The 27,933-nt window shown below is 40.3% G+C and overlaps 1 protein-coding gene across 4 annotated transcripts; it reads left to right on the top strand.

The window, feature by feature from the left end:
• The first annotated feature begins 42 nt into the window (after window positions 1-42).
• On the top strand, window positions 43-27,536 carry CNR1 (cannabinoid receptor 1). 4 transcript variants are annotated; one of them, XM_017958099.3, is made up of 3 exons: window positions 1,038-1,577; window positions 3,089-3,126; window positions 22,044-27,536. In XM_017958099.3, the coding sequence occupies exon 3, from the start codon at window positions 22,107-22,109 to the stop codon at window positions 23,523-23,525; it is 1,419 nt and encodes a 472-aa protein (XP_017813588.1). In that variant the 5' UTR covers window positions 1,038-1,577; window positions 3,089-3,126; window positions 22,044-22,106; the 3' UTR covers window positions 23,526-27,536. The 4 variants fall into 4 exon arrangements, with proteins under 4 accessions (XP_009203908.1, XP_031523170.1, XP_017813588.1 ...); XM_009205644.4 differs by lacking the exons at window positions 1,038-1,577; window positions 3,089-3,126 and adding an exon at window positions 43-197; XM_031667310.1 differs by lacking the exons at window positions 1,038-1,577; window positions 3,089-3,126 and adding an exon at window positions 721-801.
• Window positions 27,537-27,933: the final 397 nt, after the last annotated feature.

The following is a 27,933-nucleotide window of genomic DNA, read 5'->3' as shown; positions in this document are numbered from 1 at the left end:
AAGACCAATTAAGGTTTGATCCGTGCACACGGGAGGCAGACGGCGGCTGATAGTGGAACCAATTAACGAGCATGTCCCCTAATTCCTGCCGCGGTCGCCGAGCACACCGCGGCTCCCCAAGCGCCCGCCGCGGCCGCCCCCGAGTCCCAGAGCCCCCAGCCCGGCCCTGGAGTGGGGTGTCCTCCTCCAGCGAAAAGGTGCGAGGAGCGGGGCCCCGGGTGGCCGGGGAGGGGGCGCGCCGGGCCGGGAGGCGCGGAGCCAGCCGCCTACGGAGCCCAACTGTTTGCATCCGGGACCGGCGGGCGGGGCGCGCCCCAGTGGTCGCGCCGGGCAGGGGCGGTGGGCTCTGGAGAAGGCGCCCAGAGTGAAGCTGGGCGGCGCCCCGAGGGCGGAGGACAGGTGGCCGCGCGGCCGCAGCCAGGTAGCGAACGGCTCGGGGGCTGCGCAGCGCGGTCCCAAAGCTCAGCCCGGCCCCGGCTCGCTGCCACGGCCTTGGGCGGAGGGAGGGGGCGCGAGACCGCACCCCCAGGCCCGGCGCGCCTCGGCCTCTGGGCTCCCGCTCCCCTTCCCCTTCCGGCTCAGCCCGTTGCCCCAGACGTGACCCCCGCGCAAGATGTTGGCGCTGCGCGTTGTCCGGGCGCGCGTGATTAATGGCCCCCAGGTCGTGGGCGGCGCAGGCACGAGCCCCTACATGGCCTGGCCAGGGTGTGAGGGTATCCCGGAGCACAGCGGGGTCATGGCAGCGGGGGCCTCCGGGAGCGCGGCGGCGGCGGAGGAGGAGGAGGAGGAGGAAGAGGAGAAGTAGGTGACGCGGGCCGGAGAGGCTTGTCCCCTCTGGCCCCAGGGCTGGCGTCGCGGCGGGTCCCCCGTGCCAAGCAAAGTTTGGAGCCGCGGGCGCCGCGCGCAGGTCCCTCCCCGCGCAGTTCTCTCGGCGGGGTCTGTGCCGCCGCCGCCGCTGCCAGGGCAGGACAAAGGCTCATTAACACGTGATGGGACCGCGCTTCATAAATGGGACTGGAGCGAGAGGGAGCCAGAGACAGCGCGAGCGGAGGGAGAGGCAGGGACCGCGCAAGCGGGACGAGGCGACGGGCGCCCGGGCTGGCGGAGACGGGCGGCCCCACGCCGGGCCAGGCGGGGCTCCCGGGAGGACCCAGTGAAGAGCTGGGGAAGGGGCGAGGCTCGCCGGCGGTGGGAGCAGCGGGGCGCCAGTCCCGGTCGCTGTCGCGGGCGGGCGCTGGAGACTGGGACGCCGGCGCGCGGACCGACTGACTTGCTGACCGCCCGCCGGAGGCACACCCCGCTCCACCCCACCCCGCCTCGCCAGCAGCCCGGCGCCGGCGCCGCCTCCCGCACGCTACTCCCTCTGCCATCCCTTGCTTCTCCACTTCTTTTCCGCCTCCGCCTCTTCTTGTCTCCCGCGGCGCCAGCGCCTTCCCTTGGCCCGGGCGGGGGCCTCGGCTCCCTGCAGAGCTCTCCGTAGTCAGTGGGGGACATTTCGTTCTAGCGGACAACCAGTCCCTGAGCTGGGCGAGAGGTGCCAAGGGAGCTTCTGTCCCAAGGACCAGGGGATGCGAAGGGTAAGACCTGGCAGAGTTGCGTTTGGAAATACTTTTTCCGCCTCCCGCCCCCTCGGGTATGACCAGTGTGGTCCCCAAGTGTCCTTCGTGGAGTTCTTATTCCGTGTGAGCGAATCGTGCGTCGGTGTTTACTTAGCTGTATGGCCCCAGCCTGTTAACTGTGATCTGTGCTACTTCTGGAGATTTCTACCATTTACTATTTATTGAATGTGTGTGCACCTGGCTCTATATGCACTGATGTCTGTCTGTAGAAAATGTGTAATTGTGCATGTTTGAAAAACGGGCGCTTGAGTTGTGCTGAATGCCTATAAACCATATTATCTACTAAGTCTTCCCAGGGAAATACATCGATCTCTGCTGCAAACCTAGAAACTGACTAATGTAAAATAGTAAATGTCATATAAAGAGATGTATGTCAAATAATAAACTTTTGATAAAGAAAAAGCTACAGGAACCACTGCTCTGAGGAAAAACAAATGTCCATGTAACTAATACCTAAAATTGAGTGTTGATGGAGCCATTTAACTCAGAACTAGCCGTTAGATGACTAAAGTTAATGTTGCATTTTTAAAAGACATTTCTTGTTAATGCCTACAAATCATAAACGGATCACCTCTCAAAGACAAACATGTTTGCTGTAATAGACGTGAGAAACTGTCATTTGGTCATTTGAAAGTTTAAGAGCAACATGCATGTTTCTAATTTTAATAGATTGCCTCTCAGAGATTTAAAATTGAACAGATGAGAAAAACAAAAAAAAATGTTTAGTAACGTGTTAATCATTTTGCCTCCCATCTTTTTTTATTTTCCTCCAAGTAAGTGCTGTTCTTGCTTTTGTTGTTGATTTCTTGATATATTAAGCCTCCTCGGGCATGTAATCCAATAAGAGATTAGAACAGATTTACTGGTTTTAAAGGTGTTGAAATATATCTCTATGGGGCCCATAACTTCTCCTCATTTTTGTTACCAAGTTAATATCTTTCGAACAAAGGGGGAAATGCAATTTCTTAGAGGAAACTCAGTGGACACTGAGTATTAGTGGGGTCACCATTGACATCAATCTATTTTGCAGAATATTGAGAAGCTCAGAGCAACCAACCTTTAAGGTTCCCGTAGGACTTTACCTGATTTAAAGTGTTGCTTTTCTAATCCTACCCTACTGACAGTTTGCAAGGGAAGATACACTGATTGATTTTTCTCTGTCCCTTTTTTCCCTGGTTCTCCTCCCCCTCCCCTGCTCTCTAACTCAGTTAAGAGCAATTTTATAAAAATAAAAGGCCATGTAGAGTTTCTTAAGTGAGACAAATTATTTTCTGATTACATCCATACATGAGCAGAAGACATGCCCCTCCAGAATTTTAAACATTGCATACTACAGGCACTTATTTGTAAGCACAATGACAGTTACCATAGTGGGGCAATAGGCTTGATGTTGGACATGGTCTTATAAAACTAATCCATTTTAGCTTATCAGGAGAACTTACCGTAAACCGACTCTTTTTGTTTCAAAGATGTCTCCCACTCCAGGCGAGGAGCGCTCTTGGCTGAGGTATGTATCAAGTGTCTGATGGGGAGAGGTCTCATTGTATTTCTAAGTGTCCATGGGGATAAAATGATGCCACAAGGTGGAAATGCTCAATTCCGGCCTTTCAAGAATAAAATGACTGTGCTTGCATACTCGTTGTTAGGAAAGCAAATTAGATATTCATGCCCCTGAATTTTAATAGCATTAATATATGTGTATGTAAAAAGAATGTTATGACTAGAACCTTAAATAAGCCATAAGTGATTATTATTTAGTGTGTAAAGTTTTAAATTCTGATGAAAAGCAGATCTCACATTGAAGTAGTGCTTGGCTTTGTTTGTTATCCACTGTTTTCTGTCTTTTTCTGTTACCCATTTCCCAGTGGACCATGTTCCTCTCTGTCTTGCCTGTGAGATTGCTCTTCTCTAATAAGCCTAGCTGCAGGATCAGTGTGTTCTTTTTGGCATTTCAAAATGGTAAAATAGTGAAATTGTTAAATGTTACCAAGATGAAACTGCTGGGAATGAAATTCTTCAAAAGAACCACTATATTTGTGGCCTATTTCAGCCTCTTCCAAAAGAAAACTCTTTGATTCGGTTTACCTATTTTCCAAAGAAGGAAGCAGCCCCATTGATTGTGTTGATAAGTGTTTAGTATGCAGTGTCAGCTTATTAATTACTAAGGTAAAGCCTGAAAAACTGTTTCAAAACAGTCATATAACACTGTTCTTTGCTTTGACTCAAAATTAACATTAACCACCGGGAAATTTAGACAGGCTCCTTGATTGTCTTGCATATTAGTGTTTGGAATTAGAATTCAAATACTTTGCTGTGTAAGAATAAACTATTATGAGATGGAACTTATAATAGCAGTTTATAGTTCACCACGCTTACCAAATGTTTCTTACCAGAAAACAGTTGGCCTAATAAGGGATTATTTCCCATAACTAGCTATCCAGGAATGCTGCAAAAACAAGAGTAACAAATTGAATTTGAAAATACCTAATGACACATAATACACAAAATGAAAGATTTAGTTATAGCTTCTTGAATTTATAAGAATTGTGAGTGACAGTTATTGTTTCTTTTATTCCAGGAAATATTTTGGAGAAATCTGAATTGATCTATATTATAAAGTTAATCCAGTCTAATCTAAGAATATACAGTGAATTAAATGCTAATTAAAGCAATGAAAGCATGATAACAGGCAGTAACCTAAAGGACAGGCTCCATCTTACTTACCAAATTCCATGTTAGCTCAGTTGCATAAAGAACATAGATAAGACCTTTCATTCCCTGCTGCAAAGGGTGTCATGCCTCCACCAGTGTAAGTCTGTTTCTTCTATCTTTGTATTTATCATTTTCTAATTGAACTGACAAATAGTTTGAGTGAAACCAGGCTTTGGGTTTAAATGAGTTATAATTCTGCTATTGGCTCTAAAACAACCTGGACCCAACATTGTTTGAAAGACTGTGCTAGGGCCAGGTTTACATACTGCATATCTATATTTTGAGAGGCAGCCTTCTTTGCTGATTTTTCTCTTATATACTGAAGACTGGTAGAGAACTCAAAGAATAAGAGGAAATCAAAATCAGTTTATACACTTTGTGTTGCCAACATTTTAACTTCATGTTTTCTTCCCTGACTCTCCAGTTCTTTCCTAATCCTATTCTCAGAGAAATGGTAACTTTATATTATAGCTGCCTGAATGCATTTTTGGGGACTTGGGAGATTCAGCTCTTTGCCATTGAATTGCTATTTAATGCTTTGATAAGCATTTAATTCACTGCATTTTCTTAGATTAGATTGGATTGACTTTATAAATTCAGATTTTTCCAAAATGTTTCCTGGATTAAAAGAAGCAATAACTTCATGCAGAATATATGTATAATATCAAAGTAGATATTGCATAATTTTGGACAACTGGACATATAAACACACTTTTATTTACATGTATAAACATTTTTGTAGATGTAAATCATGACTGAAATAAAAATTTAAATATGTTGCCTTTACACATTTGAACATATAATTCTGATTTTTGAACATATAATTCTGATTTTAAATAAATACTACAAATTTGGGGAAATGTCTGCATTCACGCAGCTGTGCAGAGGGACACTGAAGAGTTAAAGCAGATAGATATCCACCTTGAATGGAAACAAGGCCGTTCTTGTTTTCTAGGATAGGTGGAAATCCGTGCCAGTGCCATGTGTTCTAAGAATCTTGCGAATATACCAGGATGAGCATCACCACATTTGACTATAATTTTATTATGAACACTGATGGGTTTAAGACAGTTTTTTTTTAGCCAATCCTTTTAGTTGTTTATTATTTTTTTTGGAAATTAGGGCCATACAAGTTGGAGGAAAATACAGAAGGTTATTACTACATCTCAGAATGCATATTAAGATAGTTATATTTTTTATATAACATTACAGTGTTACCACAAGTGAGTTAAAACTATAGGAAATTTGTTAGGGGGGCAGGTTTGGAAGGTGGGTGATTTTTAGTGGACCCTGTCACCTCTCTTGCTACTTTTGAAATTGTTTGGTGTTAGAGCAACTTCCATCTCAAACTTCCTCACATGGATAAGAGGTATGTAGGTATGTTTAATATATATTGGTAATAAGAGGTCAAAGTCATGACATAAAGTAGTGTAATTACTTTATCAAAATATTTTTTAAAAGCTTTCCTGGGTTATATTTCTTGATTAAACAAGGTGCCTCATAATGAAAAAAAGTACATTTTTTATAATAGTTTAGAGGACAGTTAGTTGCATGTGTAAATATATTCTTGATCTGGTTTCCATTGATATTTTCCATATATTTGAAGTATTTTCCATATAGACTAGTTAATAATGGATAACCGCTAATTTAAAAGTGTCACTTGGACAAGTTAAGCTAATAACTTAATCACCATGGAATTCTTGAGATTCCCCCGTAGTTTGCATGGGTTTTTGAGGGAAGAATTGTTTACTCCCAAAACCTGAGCAAATGGGCATGGCAGAGTCATCGAAGTTGTTCTGGGAATACTATGAATTCTATTTTAGCCCCAGCTGGAGAAGTGTTCACACCTGCACTTTAGGAAAGCTTTCAAAGTTTTGCTTTCTTTGCTTTATTTTCTTTTGTTTTTGAATATGTAGAGACTGGTTAGATGGAAACCATTGTTTTTGAGCAAACTCTTTTTTAACCCATTGTGCTACTGCATAATATTCTATATTTTTTAATGTTTCCAAAAGTACATTTTGCATTTTTTGAATGCAATAATTTAATTTGCGTTTTCTCTCAACACAAATGGCAAATAATTTTTCCCTAAAATGCAATATTTTGCTACTTAATGTCTTATTTTTCCACTCTTATTTGAATTAATTATTTATGAAATTATGGTTTTCAAAATTTATGTTTAAATGAGAGGGTCCCCTTCTTTCCTTCACCATTTCTTTATTCATTCTTTTTTTTTTCTTTTTATTTATTTATTTTTATTATACTTTAAGTTCTAGGGTACATGTGCATAACGTGCAGGTTTGTTACATATGTATACTTGTGCCATGTTGGTGTGCTGCACCCATCAACTCATCAGCACCCATCCACTCGTCCTTTATTCATTCTTTTAAATCATAACTTTAGAGAAGAAAATTGGAATCAATATGAGTCCCGAAAATTGAGTGAAGTTTTAAGGAGTATTACATTCAAGTTGGTGATAAATTCTAACATGCTTTTGAAAAAACAAATTCTAGTCCAGGCGAGGTAGCTCACACCTGTAATCCCAGCCCTTTGGGAGGCCGAGGCGGGTGGATCACTTGAGGTCAGGAGTTCGAGACCAGCCTGGCCAACGTGGTGAAACCCTGTCTCTACTAAAAACACAAAAATTAGCCGGGCATGGTGGCATGTCCCTGTAATCCCAGCTACTCAGGAGGTTGAAGTGGGAGAATTGCTTGAACCCGGGGGACAGAGGTTGCAGTGAACCAAGATCACGTCACAGCACTGCAGCCTAGGTGACAGAGTGAGACTTTGCCTCAAAAAACAAAAAACAAACAAACAAAAAAAAACATTTTTAAAGTTTGTTTTAAATAAATTTCTACTTATACGGACACTTGTACTAGGTAATTCATAACATTGATTTCTTTGGGTCAAGAAGCTAAAAGTGATGTTTTTATTTATTTATTTTTAATTTATTTATTTTGAAATAAAGTCTCACTCTGTCGACCCAGGCTGGAATGCAGTGGCATAATCTCGGCTCACTGCAAGCGATTCTCATGCCACCATGCCTGGCTAATTTTTGTATTTTTCGTAGAGACAGAGTTTCACCATGTTGTCCAGGCTGGTCTTGAACTCCTGACCTCAAGTGATCCGCCTGCCTCAGCCTCCCAAAGTGCTGGGATTACAGGCATGAGCTACCATGGCCGGCCTAAAAATGATGTTTTTGATATAGCAAGTTAACCAATATAATTGTTGGTCTTTAAAAAAAAAAAAAAGATCGTTTAGGTACTAGACCGTTGTCACTTGTGTTTGCTTTTAACTCAGCTATATTTAAAAATAAATCAAATTTGTTTATTCTTTATATGAGGGACTTAATGCCACTATGACCTTAGTATTTTGGTTTATTCCATGGTATTTGGCTAAATGGATCTAATTTTCAGCTCATTGAAATGCATTGCTACCAGAATTTGCTAAATGTTTTCTTTAGCTTTTGTACAAGTTGTGGTGAGCAGGCAGTATGCATGTGAAAAACGAAAGCTAGACAATTTAACATATAACTAAAATAAGTGCAAGACTAGCCAAAGAATTTTGTGTCTCTGCATATGTGGGAATTTGACTTTGGAAGATACACAGCTACTTTTGGAAATGACATCTAATGTCTTATAAACAAAAAAGGAGAAATCTTTGAATTCTTATAGTCCTCAGTTAAAGTAACTAATTGTGAGTAATCTGATCCATTTTTATTGCCAAAATAATTAGAGAGAGAACAGTTTGCCCAGAGTCATATATTTAAGTGCTTTGGGATTTATTTCTAAATATTTGTAACTTTTAGGTATTTTTGAATTATGTCCACTATAAGAAGTGTAAATTGCATAATTACCAGAGTCATTCTGTAAAATAATTTGCAGTAGATCTGTATTACTTGGGCCTACAGTAAAATTTTCATTTTAGTTTGTTCTTTCCTGGGTTCATCTCTTAAGGTGTAGTATTTTATGGTTTGGGGAAAAAGAAGAGCAGAAACAAGTATTTCCAGCTTAAAAGAAATAAGCTGACATGTTAATTACTTTTAGGTTTTTCTTGTTATGCTCAATAATCATGGGTTCCTTCACAATGGTGGTGAAGCAAATGGCTTAGCAATCCTATAAAGCTTTGCATAGCCTTTGTAAATAGAATTAGGAGAAAATGGTGTGGAGTTCTTAATATATATCTGTATATTATATCAGTGCACATTACATTTTGAAGCCACTTTCCTTTGCTGGACAAAATACATAAAAAAGTTTCCTGAAAAAGTCCAGAGAAGCCCTGAATTGTAGACTAAAAAAAACTGGAGAGGTTCTCCACTCTTAATTCTTGTTTTCTGGCTAAATGACATTATTCTATTCCAAATAGGAATACCTTGGTTATACAGATCTTCTGTGGGAGGTTATTTTATCTTGAGCTGGCTCCCGTAGCAATCTGTTTCAATGATCTAAAAACCTATACTTATAGACTATTCTTTCTTCTTATCTAACCTTAGTTCTTCTTAAAGGTTAAATCTACTTCCCCTTCTCATTTAGTCCTTTTTATATGTCTCCATAATCTTTCACAGTGGATCTTAAACATCAGAATGTGCTAGAATCTCCTAAAGGCCTTGCTAAGAATGGAGATGTATCCCAACCCTAGAGTTTTTGTTTCCGTAGATCTGATCTGGATCCTGAGAATCTGTGTTTCTTATAAGTTCCCAGATGCTGCTGATGCTTCTGGTTGGGAGACCACCCTCTGAGAGCCACTGACCTATAGACTAACCCCGCATGCACTTATAAACCGTTGTGTAACTTCTCAGACTGGTCTTTCAGATGTACATTATACTTTCCAGCCCATTAGTACCTGTCTTATTTACTAATTCACTATGTTCACATCACTGTTTCTGAACACTTTTCAGTTCCTGAAATCTCTTAATTCTTAATTGTATCACACAAACCCTAAGAAGGGCTCCATCCTGAATGAACACAATAGAACAGCCTCATGGTTTCAATGGCATAAAAATTCTGCACTTGCATCCAATTTGCATACATACTTCTTAATCACAACTACATTTCCAAAGCACATTTTGCATTGCTACTGAAACCTCGTTCTTCCAGTTCTGTTTGTATGTAATTATTTACATCTTGAAAGCATATTTTTCTGTTTATGTCTTGCATTGTTAGCACACACAGAAAATTTCCTAAGCATTTCAACTAAAGTAGGTGATACATAAGTACCTAGTTTTTAAAATAATGTCTGAAGGAAATCCTGTATTTACACAATAATAAAAACTTACTTAAAATTATTTTAGTGAGAGAATGATAGGAAGGAAATTGAATTATTTAGAAAGTCACAATGTCCTCAATTTGTGTGAATATTTGAACCAAGATTCATTTCTCTTGTTAAGTATTCCAGTTTAGTCCCTACAATAATAGGAGATTAATTTTCCATTCTTTTCGTCACAGAGTTAGGACCGGTGGTGATGATTTCATATTTGGAAATTGGAAAGCTGAATATTTTATAAAATAGAATGAGTTGGTTATTAATATTGATTGTGGGTTCCTGAGACCACCCCTCTTACTTTTAACATCTCTTGGTATAAACGTATTTGTTTTAGGTAGAACTGCTTTCATTTTCTCATTCTTAATTACTTTCTTGAGGCAGAATTCCAAATGTTCAAAATTAATTTTTATCAATATATTAAATTTTCTCAATGCCTTTTTGCCTCAGAAAAGTAATTAGAAATTTAGTTTTTGTAGGCAGTAGTAATAACCCATTTTAACTCTCCATAACATATTTTCCTATTTGTATTTTAATTAATTCAGTTGTAAAATACATAAAATGTTGTAGCAGGAGGAGAAGTTGCTCAACCAAAGCAAGAACTATGTCCACCAAATAGAATAACAAATTGATTCCTGAGGGCTTATAAAAGCCACTCCATCTAGTGGTTGAATTTTCATATGACTTCTCTTGAGAAGTTGTTTTAGAAACACGCTTGCAAGTGGAGAAACCCATTTGGGAACATAAATGCATAATAATGTGCATTTCAAGGAAGAAAAAAGTCCATTATAATAGTAATTTCATATACTGTCTTTAAAGGTCTATCAACAGCATATAATTAAGATTCATTCAAGGTTGTGCATGTCACAAAAGACCTCTTGATATGTCATTGTTATGCGGCTGAACTTTGCAGTTCATAATATATACTCAGGCCGAACAAGAATTGGAATAAAAAGCAAATACCTGATCTTAGCCCATAACTTCCACTTGCCATCAATATTATTTCTATGTGATACTGAAATAAGAGATCCTGGGGTAAATAATTGATGGATTTAATGTAATTTTCCCATTTGGACACTTTTCAGACGGATGTTTGTATGAGACCAAGATTCAGGTTTAATGCCCTCATGATCAGGTGGCTTTATGCCAGAAAAAACTGTCCATGGTTAAAAGCTGTTCTGTTACATTGGATCTTCCATGTTGCTGATGCATACCAACATTTACTTAGTAAACAGGTATTGAATACCTACTCTGTGCCAGGCACTGTGCCAGGCAGAGGACCTATAAGATAGTTCCCAGCTCTCAAGGTGTTCATGGTCTGAAGGGTTTAGACACAATGAAGACAACTACAGGATGGCTCAGCAATGCCCATCACCTCTCCTGGGAGAAAACCTCAAAGCATATAGAGAAAGAGAATTTACACAGCCCAATACTATCTGATGATTAAATATATTCCCTTTGTATGTTTTTATAACCTCTTCTACTCTTTCAACTAGGGAAAGGAAGACAGAAGGGTGGGCTGTATTCGAGGCGGAGGGTGGAGGGGAGAACCATTTCCCTTGCTTTCTTGTCCTGACCTATGTCGCTTACATGGGTGTGAAGCATGGACATATTTTGGGGATCATCTGTCACAGAAAAATGTTATATCTTAGAATATAATGTCCACAATCCCAGGCACAGACTGTATGCCCAATAAAAATGTTAAATCAAACATTCGAAGGCCTATAACTTTATATCTGTCAGCCACATTGCTGTAGTAACGCAGTTTTACATCCACTGGGCACCAGGAGATGGTAACGGTCACTCATTTGTTGGAACAACAAATGATGCAGGGTTTATGTAATTTGTCTACCTGATTCCAGCCAGACACTTAGGAATGGGCCACAGGAAGTCGTCTTCTCCCTGGTCTAAGAAAACCACATGGCTCATGGTGGGAAGTTGAGTGATTTTGAGTGTTTGAATTTCTCCATATAGGAAATGGATGTGTGAAGCTTTCATTTACTAATAAGCATGTCTCATTCAGACGTAAAGAAGGTGCCCTCTTCATGTCCCACTGGTGTTGTGGAAAGTGTCATTACCATCTATATTCCTGACAATTGACTAATGAAGCCAAGAAATACCTTCCCTTACTTACAAAATAGTGGCAAAAATGACTTAGGTTTTATTTGCCAGTTACCGCCATGAGCACCAGTGACTGCAAACAAGGTGCTAATGCAGAGTTAGGATTTATAGCTTATAGTTAATTGGCATACTTTGTTCCTGAAGACCATGGAGCAAGGATGACTTGCAAGTGCTTTGGGCAGCCCTTTTTGCTGTCAACAGATCATTCCTTCAGATTTTAGTTGTTCACTGTGTAACATTATCATGTGCACATTAGATAATGTGTACCTTCTCCCAAACCAATTCTTCTTCCCTGTCAATGAATGAAAGGGTATCTTATTAAATAGTTCTTGGAACTCAAAGTTCCAGCTCTGCCCCGTCTAGTTAGAGACCTTGGGCAAAGCATTTTTCTCTCTGAATGTGTGGAATAGAGATTGTAATAGCACCCACTTCATGTAAATATTAAGGAAAAATAATGTATTTTTTCCATGACTGGCATATAATAAAAGTTTAAATGTTTCTTAAATGAAAATATTTGGAAATTAGGATTTTCTTTGTTGTGCATTTACCCAAATTCTCTCAGATTTGAATCTGGAGAAATAAGACCTGGCTTTTAGTTGGACTTAATTTGTATGCTTTTGGACTCAAAGAGAAAATATGCCTTCATTGATAGATGAAGAGAGAAGAAACTGTGAAAGGTGTGCTGCATGTAGCATACTTTTCACTCTTGCTATGGACTCCTTGATACTGAACTGCAAAAGTAAGAGCCTATTTACTAGCTTCTACACATTTTGTGGACCAGAATAATATATCACCTTCTTTTAATGACCAAATCTCATATGCAAGATAAAGACAGTTTTATAGAGTATTTTGAATATGGCCATGGCTTTTACTTAATTGAAAACGTTGCATGTTCTCTGTTAGAGGAAGGCTGCTTTAATCATTGCTTTCCAGGCGGGCACAGTGGCTCATGTCTGTAATCCCAGCACTTGTGGGAGGCCGAGGTGGGCAGATCACTTGAGGTCAGGAGTTCAAGGCCAACCTGGCCGACATTGTGAAACACTGTCTCTACTAAAAATATAAAAATTAACTAGGTGTGGTGGCGTGCACCTGTAATCCCACCTTGTTGGGAGGCTGAGGCAGGTGAATCACTTGAATTCAGGAGGTGGAGGTTGCAGTGAGCCAAGATCGCACCACTGCACTCCAGCCTGGGTGACACAGCGAGACTCCATCTCAAAAAATAAAAAAATAATAATTACTTTCTTTACCTAGCATGTAGAAGAGATCTCTCTCAAGAAAAATGCCAAAGCACTCTTAATTGGAGGAAACAACTAAACAGAAGAGCAAAATTAAATAGTAAATGGAATTTGTTATATAAATCAACAAATGATTTTATTTGTATCATTAATTCAACAGGCTTTGTTTTTTTAGCATCACCACATAGTGTCTAACCCAAGGAAATTGCAATACATCATTTTCTTGAGCCCTGAAATTGTTTTAACTAGCCTCTAAATGTGAAATCTTTGGCATATTTCACATCAAATTTGAACAGAAGTACAGTCTAATACAGTCTTATAAGTCTCTTAATGTCTTAAGTTCATATCAATTGATACATTTTTATGAAAAATGTAACACTCATACAGTGTTAGTAAAGAATAGACTAGAGAAAATGGTGCATTAAATAACTTCTATTTTATGTTACAAAATATATGAAGAACTGAAGGTATGAGAGCCAATTGAGCATTACCAATATAATGGAATTTTCTTTCATATGTAGGAAAAGGAGCTGACATTAATATAAGAAAGAAAGATTATGTATTTTGCCTGAATTATCAGGATAATTAAGTCAATCAATCATTTCACTTTGCTGTAGAAGATGAGGGAAAAGTGACCAAGCTTCTTTAATAATTCCAAAACTCTAATGATTAGGTAAGAGTTAGAAAAGACTCATTGCACATTCAACTGGAGTGGAAACATCATTCATCAAGTTATGATGTTGGCCTATGGCATCTGCTGTGTATATTGACAACATGACTTAGACATAATGCAGTTATAAGAGTCAACTAAAATTTCCCCTACTAACTTCAGAGAAATACAGTAGCACAGTATTTTCTTGATCAAATTAGTAGAAAACAGACTTGTTCCCAGAAATGAATGGAAAATAACCAACAAATATATCCACTGGAACTTGCATTCTCTTGAACTCTTCACAAGGCTCTTGAATGAGGCCAGCCAAGCGAACAACAGAACCAACAAAGTAGAAAAACAACAGGTTAAGCAAGGGCCTGGAACTTCTGCATTTGACATCTTGGACTCCTGTCAATGTAGACACTGTGCCAGGCATTGTCTCTTTAAAGCACTTAGAAACTTAGAATATCAGAGAAGTATGGTGGGTTAAAGCAGTCTATGATATATCAGGGAGCACCAGTCCTTCCAATACTTCTGCAGTGTTTTCAGCCTAGAACACATGGAACATTTTAAACCCTTTGTGGTTATACAAATAAAAATAAAGACTCTGGATAAACATTTAAAAAAAAAAAAAAAAAAACTTTGTGCAGCAGCCATACCCGCAAAATTTCTTTGATGATACCATAGCTTGCTGGCTGATAGATATGGTTTTCTTGGAAGGAGGTAGTGGAGAGGCAGCTTTGCATATGGAGAAATAGACAAAAAGAATAGACGATATTAGTCTAAAAATGGAAGTGATATTTTTAAAATAATAGATTTAACACATTAAAATATTTTTATCTTTACTATGAAGTCATGATTTATATAGCTTACACTGTTAGAATATGTTGGCTATATTTTTTAAGGCAGAATTCTAGGAAAATTCCCTTATATGTCATTCAATCATTCTTTTACTATAACTGTAATAAAAACCAACTGCTTCTTTAATAGGTGCATCTACACATCTTGCTAGAAATTTCCAATTATGATTTTCCCAGTAGCAAACAAAAACAAAATTAATGGCAGCTACATCCCCCAAAGCCTAAGCCATATTAGTAATGAACTCTCAAAGAAAGCTGTTGATGCAAAAAATAATAAGGTGGAAATTACTATAATAATCCAAATGCAGAAATAAAGGAAAGAATTATCAAAATGCAGAAAGCAGTGTTCCTGCCATGATCCCATTAACTGTTAAAATAGCCTGTGCACAGTAGTATTTTGACATTACTGAGATCTTTGAACTACATGAATTCCATGTATTTTTAACTGTATTCTTTAATTAAATTGGCTTATATTGGACAGAAATTACTCTATTATCGTATAACCACACCATGCCCTAGCTTAGATTTTAACAAGCTAGTTTGTTTTAATGAGAGTATTTGGTTGCATTAAAATGGGAAATTGTGATCACACTTGCGGTGATCTTAATCTAAAGTAAGTCACAGAAACATGTTTTTTGCATTACTGGAATAAGGTATGTGTTCCTTTGTCTTCACTGAAGAAGCTTTATAGCTCTTCCAAATAGTGACTAAATTTTAACTCGTCAGGGCCATGCAAGTAGGCAGACTTACCTAGATGAGCTTTGATAGGAAATAGGGATTTAGTAGCAGGTAGTCTTAATTACTATTGGCAAAATGCCTTAATTTAAGTTTCTAAGAGTCCAGAAGACTTAAATATAAGATGCAAAATGGCTTTGATGTAGTTATTGTTAATTCTGAAATCATCACATAAAATCTAAAAACAGAATGTGGAGTCTGAGGAACTTTGATTCATCTGCAAATCCATCATATTCTAGGCAGTTTACTTAACATCTGATGGCCTCCATTTCCTCATCTGTGAAATGGAGATTGTAAATAAGCACCTAATAGGGTTGCCTTGACAATTTAATGACAGAATATATGTAAAGTTTCTCAAATGGCTGTATATAATAGACATTCAATAAAGGTTCCTCACCCCTCACCCTATTTGCTTCATGTTTTAAGTGCTGAGGCAAAAATAAGATTGAATAATTAAGGCAATGAACATTCTTGAGATCTGATTAGTACATATTATATTATTATAATATATTCTTACAATATAATTAGTATATAGTACATAGCAAAGAGCCATAATACTAAGTAATGATAATAATAATACCCATTGAAGACTTACTTTTGTGTCAGACACTGTTTTACATGCATTTATATTCATTTAATTTCAGATCAGTTCTGCGATTTAGGCATTATTGTCATCATCCTCATCTCCATTTTACAGATGAAATACTGAGGCTTAGAAAGACTGATTGCCCAAGTACCATCTAACACCAATCTTGGTCTGCTAACTCGTAATTCCATTGACCAGGTGCTTTGACTGGTTGGAATCAGTGAAGAAAACAAGGAAGATGGTAATATCCCTGCCTTAGCTTAGAGAGACGGTGTACCAAAAAAAGTTACAAGCAAGGGACCTAGACCTGCACTGTCCAGTATGGTAGCTACTAACCACATGGTGCTATTAAGGGCTTGAAATGTGGCCCTCATCTGGGTTCAGTCCTTGCTCTACTACTTACTAGCTTTGCCTATAGCAAGTTACTTACCCTCTGTGCCTTTTTTCTGAAAATGGGGATAATAGCACCTACTTCATAGGGTCATTGTGAAATAAGGGAATTGATATATGTAATAGGCTCAGTGTCATCAGTCCATAAGAAGCTCTCTCTATATGCTTAAAAGAGGAAAATCAGCAAGACTCAGTGGTCTACCTGATTGTAGAGGTCAAGAGAGAGGAGGTGTCATAGTAAGTCCAAGTTAGGAACTTAGGTGACTAGAAGGACTACTCACAATACCATAAGAAATGTGAAAAACGATGTGGTTGGAGTCCATTTATTGCAGCATCATTTCTAATAGCAAAAGATGATAAACAACCTACACCTCCATTAGTAGGAGGCTGGTCACATTCATCTAACAGATCCTTAAGGCAGCCGAATGAAGAGAGAGGTTTTATATACTAATATGAAACTGTTCACAATGTGTACTTCTAAGTGGAAAAGAAAGGTATGTATAATAATGTTAGTTACTATTTGCTAAAAAGAAAACAAAGAGAGCGTAAATGCATATATTTGTTTGAATATGCGTGGAGTATCTCTGGAAGAGGTAACAAGAAACTTATTCCTTGCCTCTGAGGAAAAAAACTAGGTGGCTGGGATATAGGGATGAGAAAGATTGACTTTTCTCTGTATATCTTTCTTTACCTTTTGAATCTTGAATCTTGTGAATCTAATACATAAAGACAATCAAAATTTCTGATAAACTAGTTTCCAGTTGGAAAGTGTAAAGGGGGAGTTAGTTAATTGAGGGAAGATGGCGTAAGGAATGGGAAGATTACTGGAAGGGCTCCCAGGAGCTACTTGGAGACGGAGGCTCAAACTCTGGTTTTCAGGCTAAATGTCTATTGCATTAATTACTTTTTCTGTCCTCTAATTTTGAGAAAAAGGCTAATGCAAATCACTGTTAAGATACCACCTAATAAAAATTCAACTGCCATTTTATTAGGTTCAGGGAACATTTCTGTGGGAACTCAGCTCTCTGCTATCATGCTATCAGGCTGGTAAACCACTTAAGAAAAAAAGATGCCATTCTGTGTTTTGAAATCTCATTCTAGTTATGGAAATAAATATATGAACTCCTGATTACATGACATGATAAGGCCTGTAATAGAGGGAGGAGCTGGGGAACTAGTTATGGCCAGTGGGAGAGGCTGGTCAGGAAGGTCTCAGACATGGAAGTAGCATTGGCACAGACCTGGAAAGATAAGTTTAGTAGGCAGAGAGCTTGGAAGTGAGTATCCAGATGGAATACGGGGCAAGGTGAAGGAGGAAGGTGTGCAGGTATGATGGTATATTCAAAGAGCAGCAAGTCAGGGTCAGTAAGCCGGGTGTTTAAGTATAGGTGGGAGTTGAAAGGCAAAAGCTAGGTTTGTGGATGTCAGGATCGTGTAAGGAACAGCTCTCTCATACATTGTGACTGTCTTCTGTGTCCCTTTGATTATGGATGAAAACTTCCATATGTAAATGGAGTTGTTTAGCAAACATAAGTTTGCAAAGAGCAAGAGTTGACTCCTGAGAAATAGCTGAACGGTGGGACATATAGAGCATGTTCTAGAAGAAGTGATATGAGAAAGGATATAACAGACAGACAGATGAATGGGGAACCTAAGGATACTCAAGAGTTAACATTGGAGCCAGGCTGAGGTTAGGAACTCAGGAGATATTTTAGATAAAGGAGCTGGGAAGCACTGGGCAACTGGCTTGGCTGTTGGCCTTTGGTCTTTTATTTCTGCATCCTTTATTTCTGTAGCTGCTAGCCTTTGCCCCTGAGACACTGCCCTGACTTGATTGGTGTTAGCAGACTGCACCAGCACACTGGGTGCCTCTGTGTGGCTTATACCCTGGAGCTCCTGCCTCTGGTCCAGTAGGTGATGGCTCCCATCTGCTTTGTTCTATGACAGTTGCAGGAGAGGTGTGCAGAACTGGTTCAGAAGCCCAGACTAAAAAAACCCTCAATTTCCTTAGTGATGATAGAAGTTATCCATGGGAGATTTGGGGCCCTCAGTTTGGCAGTGCCTCCTACTGCCGTCACAGGTTACAGTGGTCTTGTAAAAGGGTTACACAACCATGGAGGAGCTAAGGGAGCCTTTTGGCTTACCTGTCATATTAGTGCTGAGGGCTCTTTCTTTGTTCATCATTTGGTACGGCATTGCCAATATTCTTGTTTGCCTCTCTGTAGCCAAAGTTGCTTATTGCATACAGCTCATTCCATGAGAGTTTAGATAATTATATAGGCAGCTTCATTTAAAATGCTAATAATCTTCCCTAAGTAGAGCATATTTCTACCACAATTGGATTGGGCAGCTCTCCAGGCTAGATACCTTGATTCAAGTTACATGATCATTTTTTTTATCAGCATTGGAAGAATCCTTCCCCTTCCTTGGGGTAGAAAAGAGCTTCTTGTTTTTGTTCTATTTTGAAATACATATATCCAATCAACCAGCTTATTTGGAACCTTCTTCTGTGTGTCAGACATTCTACTAAATGCTGAGTAGATACTAAGTTAAAGTCGCCAGTAAGATCTTCAATGAACTTACTGTCTAGTGGGTGGGAGGAAGTAGTGGAACAGATGCAAACACAAAGAAGTATTAGAAAATCTGGTCAGTACCATGATAGAACTCTGTTTGGGTATTCTGGGAGCCCAGAGAGGGTGTTCATCGCCATGGGAAGCAGGGAGCAATGGCAAGAAGTGACATCAAAGTGATGGGAAGGAGTTGACCAGGCAAGAGTGTAAGGGGCAATGGGAGCAACAGCACTGAGGTGAAGAGCAGTCAGTTTGCTGTGTTTATGGAACTAAAATTCATCTGGTGTAGCCCAAGTGGCAAGGCCAGGGCTGGCAAGAAGAAGATTGGAGAGGTGGGCAGGGGCTAGATCATAGGAAACTTTTTACTAGACTTCATCCTGTAGGTGGGAGATAGAAAGCCATCCTGTTTAGGGAGACAGGATGTGGAGAGGATTAAGGACAAGAGCCTGAGGGTCAGAATTGGAAAGGAGCTCAGCTGGACGGAAACATAGAAGGCAGACGAGCTTGCATGCATGTCTGGAAGGCCTGGGCCTGAAAGGGAAACTGCGTGAAAGTTTATATTTGGTTTGTAGGGCAAAGAGATTGAAAGAGGGGAGTCACATAATCAGCATACATTTATGAAGATCACCCCCACAGCTGTGTGGCAAGTGATCAAAAAGGAACAGGACCAGAGAAGGGCAGGAAAACTGATCAGGAAGCAGGGGCCCTAACTCTGGTGAGCAGTGATGATATCCTGGAAGTGGAGGTGGCAGAATGTGGGAAGGTGGGCCACATTTAGCACTTTATGCCTGTTCCCAATTACTGTTCTTAAGAATCATGGCACTAGGGTATTAAATAAAATTATTTTCATTGACTCTGTGTTCTGTGCCTACCTACACTGATGCTATTTATTCTTGCATAAATATCTTTTCCTTGGGGAAGCCCCTTCAGCCCTCTAGACTGGGTATCCTCAGGGCATCCTGTATGTTCCCAGTTGTGGCTCTCCCCATGCTTTCTTTTAATTTCTGGGTCAGCTGCCTGCCTCCTCTGCTAGACCATATCCTTCATGCAGTCAAGGACTCTTTTTTTTTACAGAGTGTTGCTCTGTTGCCAGACTGGAGTGCCGTGGCATGATCTCGCCTCACTGCAACCTCCGCCTCTGGGTTCAAGCGATTCTCCTGCCTCAGCCCCCTGAGTAGCTGGCATTACAGGCATGCCACCACGCCCAGCTAATTTTTTATTTTTATTTTTTGTATTTTTAGTAGAGACAGGGTTTCACCATGTTGGCCAGGATGGTCTCAATCTCTTGACCTCGTGATCTCCCCACCTCAGCCTCCCAAAGTGCTGGGATTACAGGCGTGAGCCACTGCGCCTGGCCAAGGGCAGGGACTCTTTCTTGATGCTGTCAACACTAGTGTCTAGTACAGTAGCTAGACATAATACAAGTGCATAGTAGATGTTCCATAATTTGTTAATACATGAGTAAATGAATTATTAATTCAGATATGTAGGGTCTCTGAATTAATAAGTCATTTATTGTTAGTTCAACATGTTAAAAATTTGTTCTAAAATAATGATTGTCTCTCCCCCCACCTCATACAGTGTGATATGTTTTAGGAACAACAAATGCCAATTAACAAATAATATATTGGTTTGTTTTTTTTTTTTTTTGAGACGGAGTCTCGCTCTGTTGCCCAGGCTGGAGTGCAGTGGCCGGATCTCAGCTCACTGCAAGCTCTGCCTCCCGGGTTCACACCATTCTCCTGCCTCAGCCTCCCGAGTAGCTGGGACTACAGGCGCTCGCCACCTCGCCCGGCTAGTTTTTTGTATTTTTTTAGTAGACGGGGTTTCACCATGTTAGCCAGGATGGTCTCGATCTCCTGACCTCGTGATCCGCCCGTCTCGGCCTCCCAAAGTGCTGGGATTACAGGCTTGAGCCACCGCGCCCGGCCCATATATTGTTTTAATGATTACTTTAATTGTTATAGATATCACTCTGTACTTTTAATTTTTTTTTAATAACTAAAGAAATGAATAGCCCACATTTTAAACCAAGATTTATAAACAGTAAGATCAGTTCTCTGGCTGTTTATTTTGAAATAAAACCAAATTGCTTAGCTTAGAATTGAGGAGCCTTTCCTCTTAGCTGTTCACATGGAAATCCTTGGACACTCTCCGGCCTGTCTCCTGTCACCAGGCACACTTGTGTCACCAACCTGCTTATGAGGGGGGCTATCAGGAGGCCTCCTCCATTGTCCTTCTCCCCGCTGTTAAAAATCTCAGCCTTGGCCGGGCACAATGGCTCCCGCCTGTAATCCCAGCACTTTGGGAGGCCGAGGCAGGTGGATCACCTGGGGTCAAGAGTTTGAGACCAGCCTGACCAATATGGTGAAACCCTGTCTCTACTAAAAATACAAAAATCAGCCAGGCGTGGTGGTGTGCACCTGTAGCCCCAGCTACTCGAGAGGCTGAGGCAGGAGAATCGCTTGAACTGGGGAGGCGGAGGCTGCAGTCAGCCCAAATCATGCCACTGCACTCCAGCCTGGTGACAGAGCAAGACTCTGTATCAAAAAAAAAAAAAAAACAACTCAGTCTTCCTATACGCCTCATTGCAAGTTTGGTCTTTGTGACATTTTTCTTGTTTGATGTAGACATCCTAGAAGTTCATGTCAGCCATGGCTCAGTCCAGACCTCCCCTTCTCTGGGTGAAGGAACTTGTCTTGAGGAGCAGCTCTCCCCACATGGCCTCAAGCTTCCTCAGTTCTCACTAGCTCCCTCCTCCCCGCCCTACATGTAACACACAGATCACACAACTCACCACTTGATTCTACACTGTCTTATTCTTTGGTTGTCTTTTACATTTAGTCTCATTAGTCTGACAAGGTGAGGTCTCCAAGAGTAGTGGTCATGTGACACATCTGCTCTCCCCAGCCCCACCAGCACCGGGATACCATGTGTATGTGATAGGAGAAACCAGGTGCTAAACACTTCCTAACGTGACTATGAAATGGACCTTGCCCCCAAGAAACATTTCATTTAGGCCCTGGAGGTCCTTCCTGGATTCACACACTGACTTCAGTACAGAGGGTTTAAATAATGAAAAGATCATATGTTTCTGGTGTGTGTCACGCCATCCCCGAACTTTGGGGAGCTTTTCTCTGAGTGACTGACTCATTTTGCTGACTGAATCTGATGAGGACTTGACCTCCTACTGTTCAAAGACAGGAATGAGTTGCCATGACAGTACATTTGCCACATTTATAGTGTCTCTTTGTTTTTATTCTCCCTGTTTCTCATCATTCAGCTTATTTGTTTTCCCTCCTCTTAGGATTGCCCCCTGGGGGTCACTTTCTCAGTCATTTTGAGCTCAGCCTAATCAAAGACTGAGGTTATGAAGTCGATCCTAGATGGCCTTGCAGATACCACCTTCCGCACCATCACCACTGACCTCCTGTACGTGGGCTCAAATGACATTCAGTACGAAGACATCAAAGGTGACATGGCATCCAAATTAGGGTACTTCCCACAGAAATTCCCTTTAACTTCCTTTAGGGGAAGTCCCTTCCAAGAGAAGATGACTGCGGGAGACAACCCCCAGCTAGTCCCAGCAGACCAGGTGAACATTACAGAATTTTACAACAAGTCTCTCTCATCCTTCAAGGAGAATGAGGAGAACATCCAGTGTGGGGAGAACTTCATGGACATAGAGTGCTTCATGGTCCTGAACCCCAGCCAGCAGCTGGCCATTGCAGTCCTGTCCCTCACGCTGGGCACCTTCACGGTCCTGGAGAACCTCCTGGTGCTGTGTGTCATCCTCCACTCCCGCAGCCTCCGCTGCAGGCCTTCCTATCACTTCATTGGCAGCCTGGCGGTGGCAGACCTCCTGGGGAGCGTCATTTTTGTCTACAGCTTCATTGACTTCCATGTGTTCCACCGCAAAGATAGCCGCAATGTGTTTCTGTTCAAACTGGGTGGGGTCACAGCCTCCTTCACTGCCTCTGTGGGCAGCCTGTTCCTCACGGCCATCGACAGGTACATATCCATTCACAGGCCCCTGGCCTATAAGAGGATCGTCACCAGGCCCAAGGCTGTGGTGGCGTTTTGCCTGATGTGGACCATAGCCATTGTGATCGCCGTGCTGCCTCTCCTGGGCTGGAACTGTGAGAAACTGCAATCCGTTTGCTCAGACATTTTCCCACACATTGATGAAACCTACCTGATGTTCTGGATCGGGGTCACCAGCGTGCTGCTTCTGTTCATCGTGTATGCGTACATGTACATTCTCTGGAAGGCTCACAGCCACGCCGTCCGCATGATTCAGCGTGGCACCCAGAAGAGCATCATCATCCACACGTCTGAGGATGGGAAGGTACAGGTGACCCGGCCGGACCAAGCCCGCATGGACATTAGGTTAGCCAAGACCCTGGTCCTGATCCTGGTGGTGTTGATCATCTGCTGGGGCCCTCTGCTTGCAATCATGGTGTATGATGTCTTTGGGAAGATGAACAAGCTCATTAAGACAGTGTTTGCATTCTGCAGTATGCTCTGCCTGCTGAATTCCACCGTGAACCCCATCATCTATGCTCTGAGGAGTAAGGACCTGCGACACGCTTTCCGGAGCATGTTTCCCTCTTGTGAAGGCACCGCGCAGCCTCTGGATAACAGCATGGGGGACTCGGACTGCCTGCACAAACACGCAAACAACGCAGCCAGTGTTCACAGGGCCGCAGAAAGCTGCATCAAGAGCACGGTCAAGATTGCCAAGGTAACCATGTCTGTGTCCACAGACACGTCTGCCGAGGCTCTGTGAGCCTGATGCCTCCCTGGCAGCACAGGAAAAGAATTTTTTTTTTTTTTAAGCTCAAAATCTGGAAGAGTCTGTTGTCTTCTCGGTTATATTTTTTTAAGTTTACCACGCTCAGTGAAAAGGTGATTGCCATCGTGATCACTTACCAGTTTGCTAATGTTTCCATAGTTTAGGTACTCAAACTCCATTCTCCAGGGGTTTACAGTGAAGAAAGCCTGTTGCTTAAGTGACTGAACGATCCTTCAAAGTCTCAATGAAATAGGAGAGAAACCGTTGGCTACACAATTGGAAGTCTAAGTACCCATTGAAAAATGCCATCAAATGAGTAATGCCTTTGTAACCACAACTTTCATTATAATGTAAAATGTAATTGTCCGTAGTATCAGAGATGTCCATTTTTACAACAGTTATAGTACTAAAGTAGAGATATTTTGTAAAATGTATTATGTCCCGTGAGATGTGTTACCAGTGTTTATTATGTGCTATTAATATTTGTTTAGTTCAGCAAAACTGAAAGGCAGACTTTTATGAGAACAATGGACAAGTAGTGGATATATGTCAACGAGAGCACTTTTTTTCTATATTATTACCCATGATATAACGTTAGAAATAAACCTTAATATTTCTTCAAATATCTCTATTTAATTTTGACACTGAAATGACCATAAAGATTTATTTTTCTGTTACCTCAACAAGAAGAATTTGAAGACTTCAAAATATTGAGCAGAATTCATTCATACTTAAAAATTTATTAGCCCTGCATTTTCATAGGAAGACACATTATCTTCTGGACTATAGCTATTCTAATGGATTATAATCAGAACGGAAGAGGGAAAACATATTGACTTTTTTGAGCGACATCTCTGACTTTCTTTAGTCTTTAGCTATTACTGGATCTCTTAAGACAGCATGTGTTAATCTTAATGTATATTGTTATCACTGTGCAGTTGCTGTTTACTTGAATAGTATTGTGTTCCTATATTCCAGGTTTAAGTAGATTTCATGCCTGGGTGGCCAAACAACAGTCTTCATTTTTTTTTTAATTGCAAAGAAGTATTGTCTGGATCAGTAAAATTATACTGTGTGTGAGTGTGAATATAAATGTGTGTATGTGTGTTTCTCTTCTGTAACTGTTACAGTAATGTCATAAAGTGAGAAAACTGTGACCAAGTATAAACTGTTACCACTTGCTGCACTCTTGCACATGGATTCAGTTTCTAAAGTTGAGTTCTTCCTGTAATCTTATTGATAAAAATACTGACTCTAACCATTCAAAAATTTCACCCCATCCCTCCTTAAGAGATTGGATCAAGTATTACTAAATTGACCTTTAGGAATTACATAAGACCAGTGTTTAGCAAGAAATAATGACAGACATGCAAGTAAGGGCTGTATTTATAGTGTTATTGCTGGGAAAGGAGAGTACTTTGGTTTCTGAGCACCAAATATTGAGCAAGATATCAGTCACTAAAAGGAAGAAGTTCTTAAAAAAAAATAAATAACATTTTTCAATTGTGTGTGTAGGTAGTATGCACTATATACATCGTGTTAAAGTAGGACTATCACACCCAGCCCATGTGGCTAGAAAGGCTGAATCCGACAGTGGATGCGACACAAAACGGCAGTGAAGAGCCAACACACTTGGGATTGAGGTCTAGATATGCTGCATCTATGCTTTGCCTACATGCCCTTGGTGACAGCTGAGCACCCAGCTCTGTCTTGGTAGGTTTGGGCTAAGGAACAGACCTCTCCTTTGCTCGTGGTCAGCATGATACACTAAAGCATGCAGATAAACACAGCTCCTTTCTTACACCCTGGTCTCATACTCCTTAATGGCGCCATGGGTGCTCATTGTTGAGCCTTTTTCCAGTAAGGAATGATATTGCTGAAGAATCTACTTAACCCTGACAAATTGTATTTATAATCTCTTCTTATACAGATAAAACATGACTCCTACAAGGCCCCAAGGTCTACATAGTCTGAAGTGAAGTAGAGAGCTGGCATCTATTTGGTGATTTCTGGCTCTCGAGATACCCAAGCAGCATGATGGGGCAGTTCCCCTTCTTGCAGTTCATGCTCTAAGGCAGGATGTGGCTTGTGAGATACTTTGCATTGTCTGTCTGCACACCTTGAATCTGCCTGCTGGTTCCGTTACTTTACCTCTCTGTCATATGCAGATGAAGGCTCAGGGTGCTAGAGGATTAGTAAGATCTCTTTCTAAAGAAAGAAGAGATTATTTACAAGAAGGACTCACCAGGGTCTAGTTTCCATTTAAGAATTGCCAGTCTTTTGTCCGGCATCATCCTGAATATTAATCCACATGTTTCAGAGCTCACCAGGCAGTACCAATGCTCTTTTCACAGCATGAAGAGCTAGTAGAGATGAAATTCTTGTTATGGTAGAAAAATTTCAGGATTCATTTTTGAAACTGCATTTGTGCGTATGCAATGTAGATTTTATAGTGTGTTGTGCTTTCAAGATCTAAATCATATATAATAAATTAAGGGACAATGGGGCTGACAGCACTAAAGTTGGTGCTTATTGATATTCTAAGAAATACCTGTGAAGTATCATCACGTATGTTATACAACCTTCATTTAAAAAGGTTTAAAACTAGTTAGATTCACTTTGACACTTTTCATATCCTTTCTTAGCCCAAGTGACGAAAATGTTGTCCCCAATGAATATACTTATTAGAATTACTATTTGTTAATATCACTCATTATTTAGCCCCATAATTAACTCCATTAATTTAATCATCATTTAAATTTAAGTAAGTTTTATAAGGTCTGATATCAGAGGTATCTTACTTTCCTCTGAGGGTGATGTACTTACCCTGACCATGCATTGTACCATCACACATGTCTTCAGAAAGGGCCAAATTCCCAACCTGCTCTTTTTTTTTTCTCAGAGTCATGATGAATCAGTCCTGGAATGTTTCATCTGGGCAAGTAGGGCTGCCTCCAAGAAGAACCTCTGATTTATTTTGTATGAAATATATGTGAAAGAATATAGATCTGGGAGATGCTGTAGACATCTGTCCTACACTTGAGATGATTTCCAAGCCTCTCTGGCTCTTCGAGTTAAGTCTATCTGGTATTAAATGCCAAGGACCTTTTGCTGCCTAAACCCACTCTGCAGGAAATAGGCCCAATCACCAGATGAGAATTAGGCCCTGAATGAGTAGCGCTCTAGTTATTGTCCTGTTGATTAATATCTGCCATTTCATGTCCATAAAAGAGACCACCCATATCATGCGCACAATTAGATTTCTCACACTCTAACTGTATATTTGTATGATATTTTGAAATCTCCTAAATTCTGGGCAATGGCTATTAACAATTGTCTTGCACTGGCCTTCTGATGAAATGTTAACAATGCCTATTGTAATATAGAAAAAAACATTCTATCTACTGATTTGGGCTGAATGTATGTAAATAGGTTTCTAAAAAGTCAGATGTTTGAGCAGTGGCCTACAAATCAGTAATTTTCAGATGGGAGAGATTCTTTACATTGCCGTGGCATCTTAAAAGCTGTCTTCATGTAAATTGACTGTACTAGGCCTACTGGGGATCAGAGTTCCCAAGAAAGGAAACCTTTTCTTGTATCTGGATTCAAATTTATTTCCAATGTTTCAAGTGGAAAACATGACTCTTTATTGTCTGTAAATCTAACATTATTACTTTTCCTCTTAGAAGAATATTGTATTGTTAGATGTTTGTTGAGCTGGTAACATCGTTGCAACCGCTGCAAAATCTTCGTTAGTAATCTGTATAATACTTTGTATACAAGTACTGGTAAGATTGTTATTAAATGTAGCTTCAGTCGTTAAATTACTATAGCAAAGTAGTACTTCTTCTGTAATATTTACAATGTATTAAGCCCACAGTATATTTTATTTCAATGATGTAATTAAACTGTTACTTATTCAAAGAGAAAACATCTCATCATGTCTATTGTCCAAAGTTACCTGGAATCAAATAAAAATTCTAGATTACCATGAAGAACATAAAATGCCTTTGAACTCTGCCTTATTTCACAGTCTGATGGCAAAATACTAAGGATTTGATTTCTAAAAGATTGCCGAACTAATTTGTTCCTCAAAAAGCACTTAGAACTTTACTTGAAAAGTGGGGACATATTGGATTAATCTACTTATTTTTAACATAGGAAAAACACACAAAAAGCTATTTTTTACACAATAAAGCAGAAAAGGCTACCACACCTTTAAAAAGCATTATTTCATTAAAGATTTAAATGATTCTGCAGTAAATTAAAGCAAACATACCATTCATAATGTGTAAATTAAATTGAGACTTAACAGACATAGTACAATATAAACTGAAAAAATGTATGAGCATTGTATATTTTGAACCCCAGAAAAGAGATAAGTGCTTTTCAACACAGTTTG

Source organism: Papio anubis, chromosome 6 (genome assembly GCF_008728515.1).
Source record: "Papio anubis isolate 15944 chromosome 6, Panubis1.0, whole genome shotgun sequence".
NCBI lineage: Eukaryota > Metazoa > Chordata > Mammalia > Primates > Cercopithecidae > Papio > Papio anubis.
This window is presented reverse-complemented; position numbering and strand designations above follow the sequence as displayed.

Bases quoted from the DNA above. Each gene is read 5' to 3' on its own strand.
- CNR1 (XM_009205644.4), top strand. From the start codon at position 22,107: ATGAAGTCGATCCTAGATGGCCTTGCAGATACCACCTTCCGCACCATC.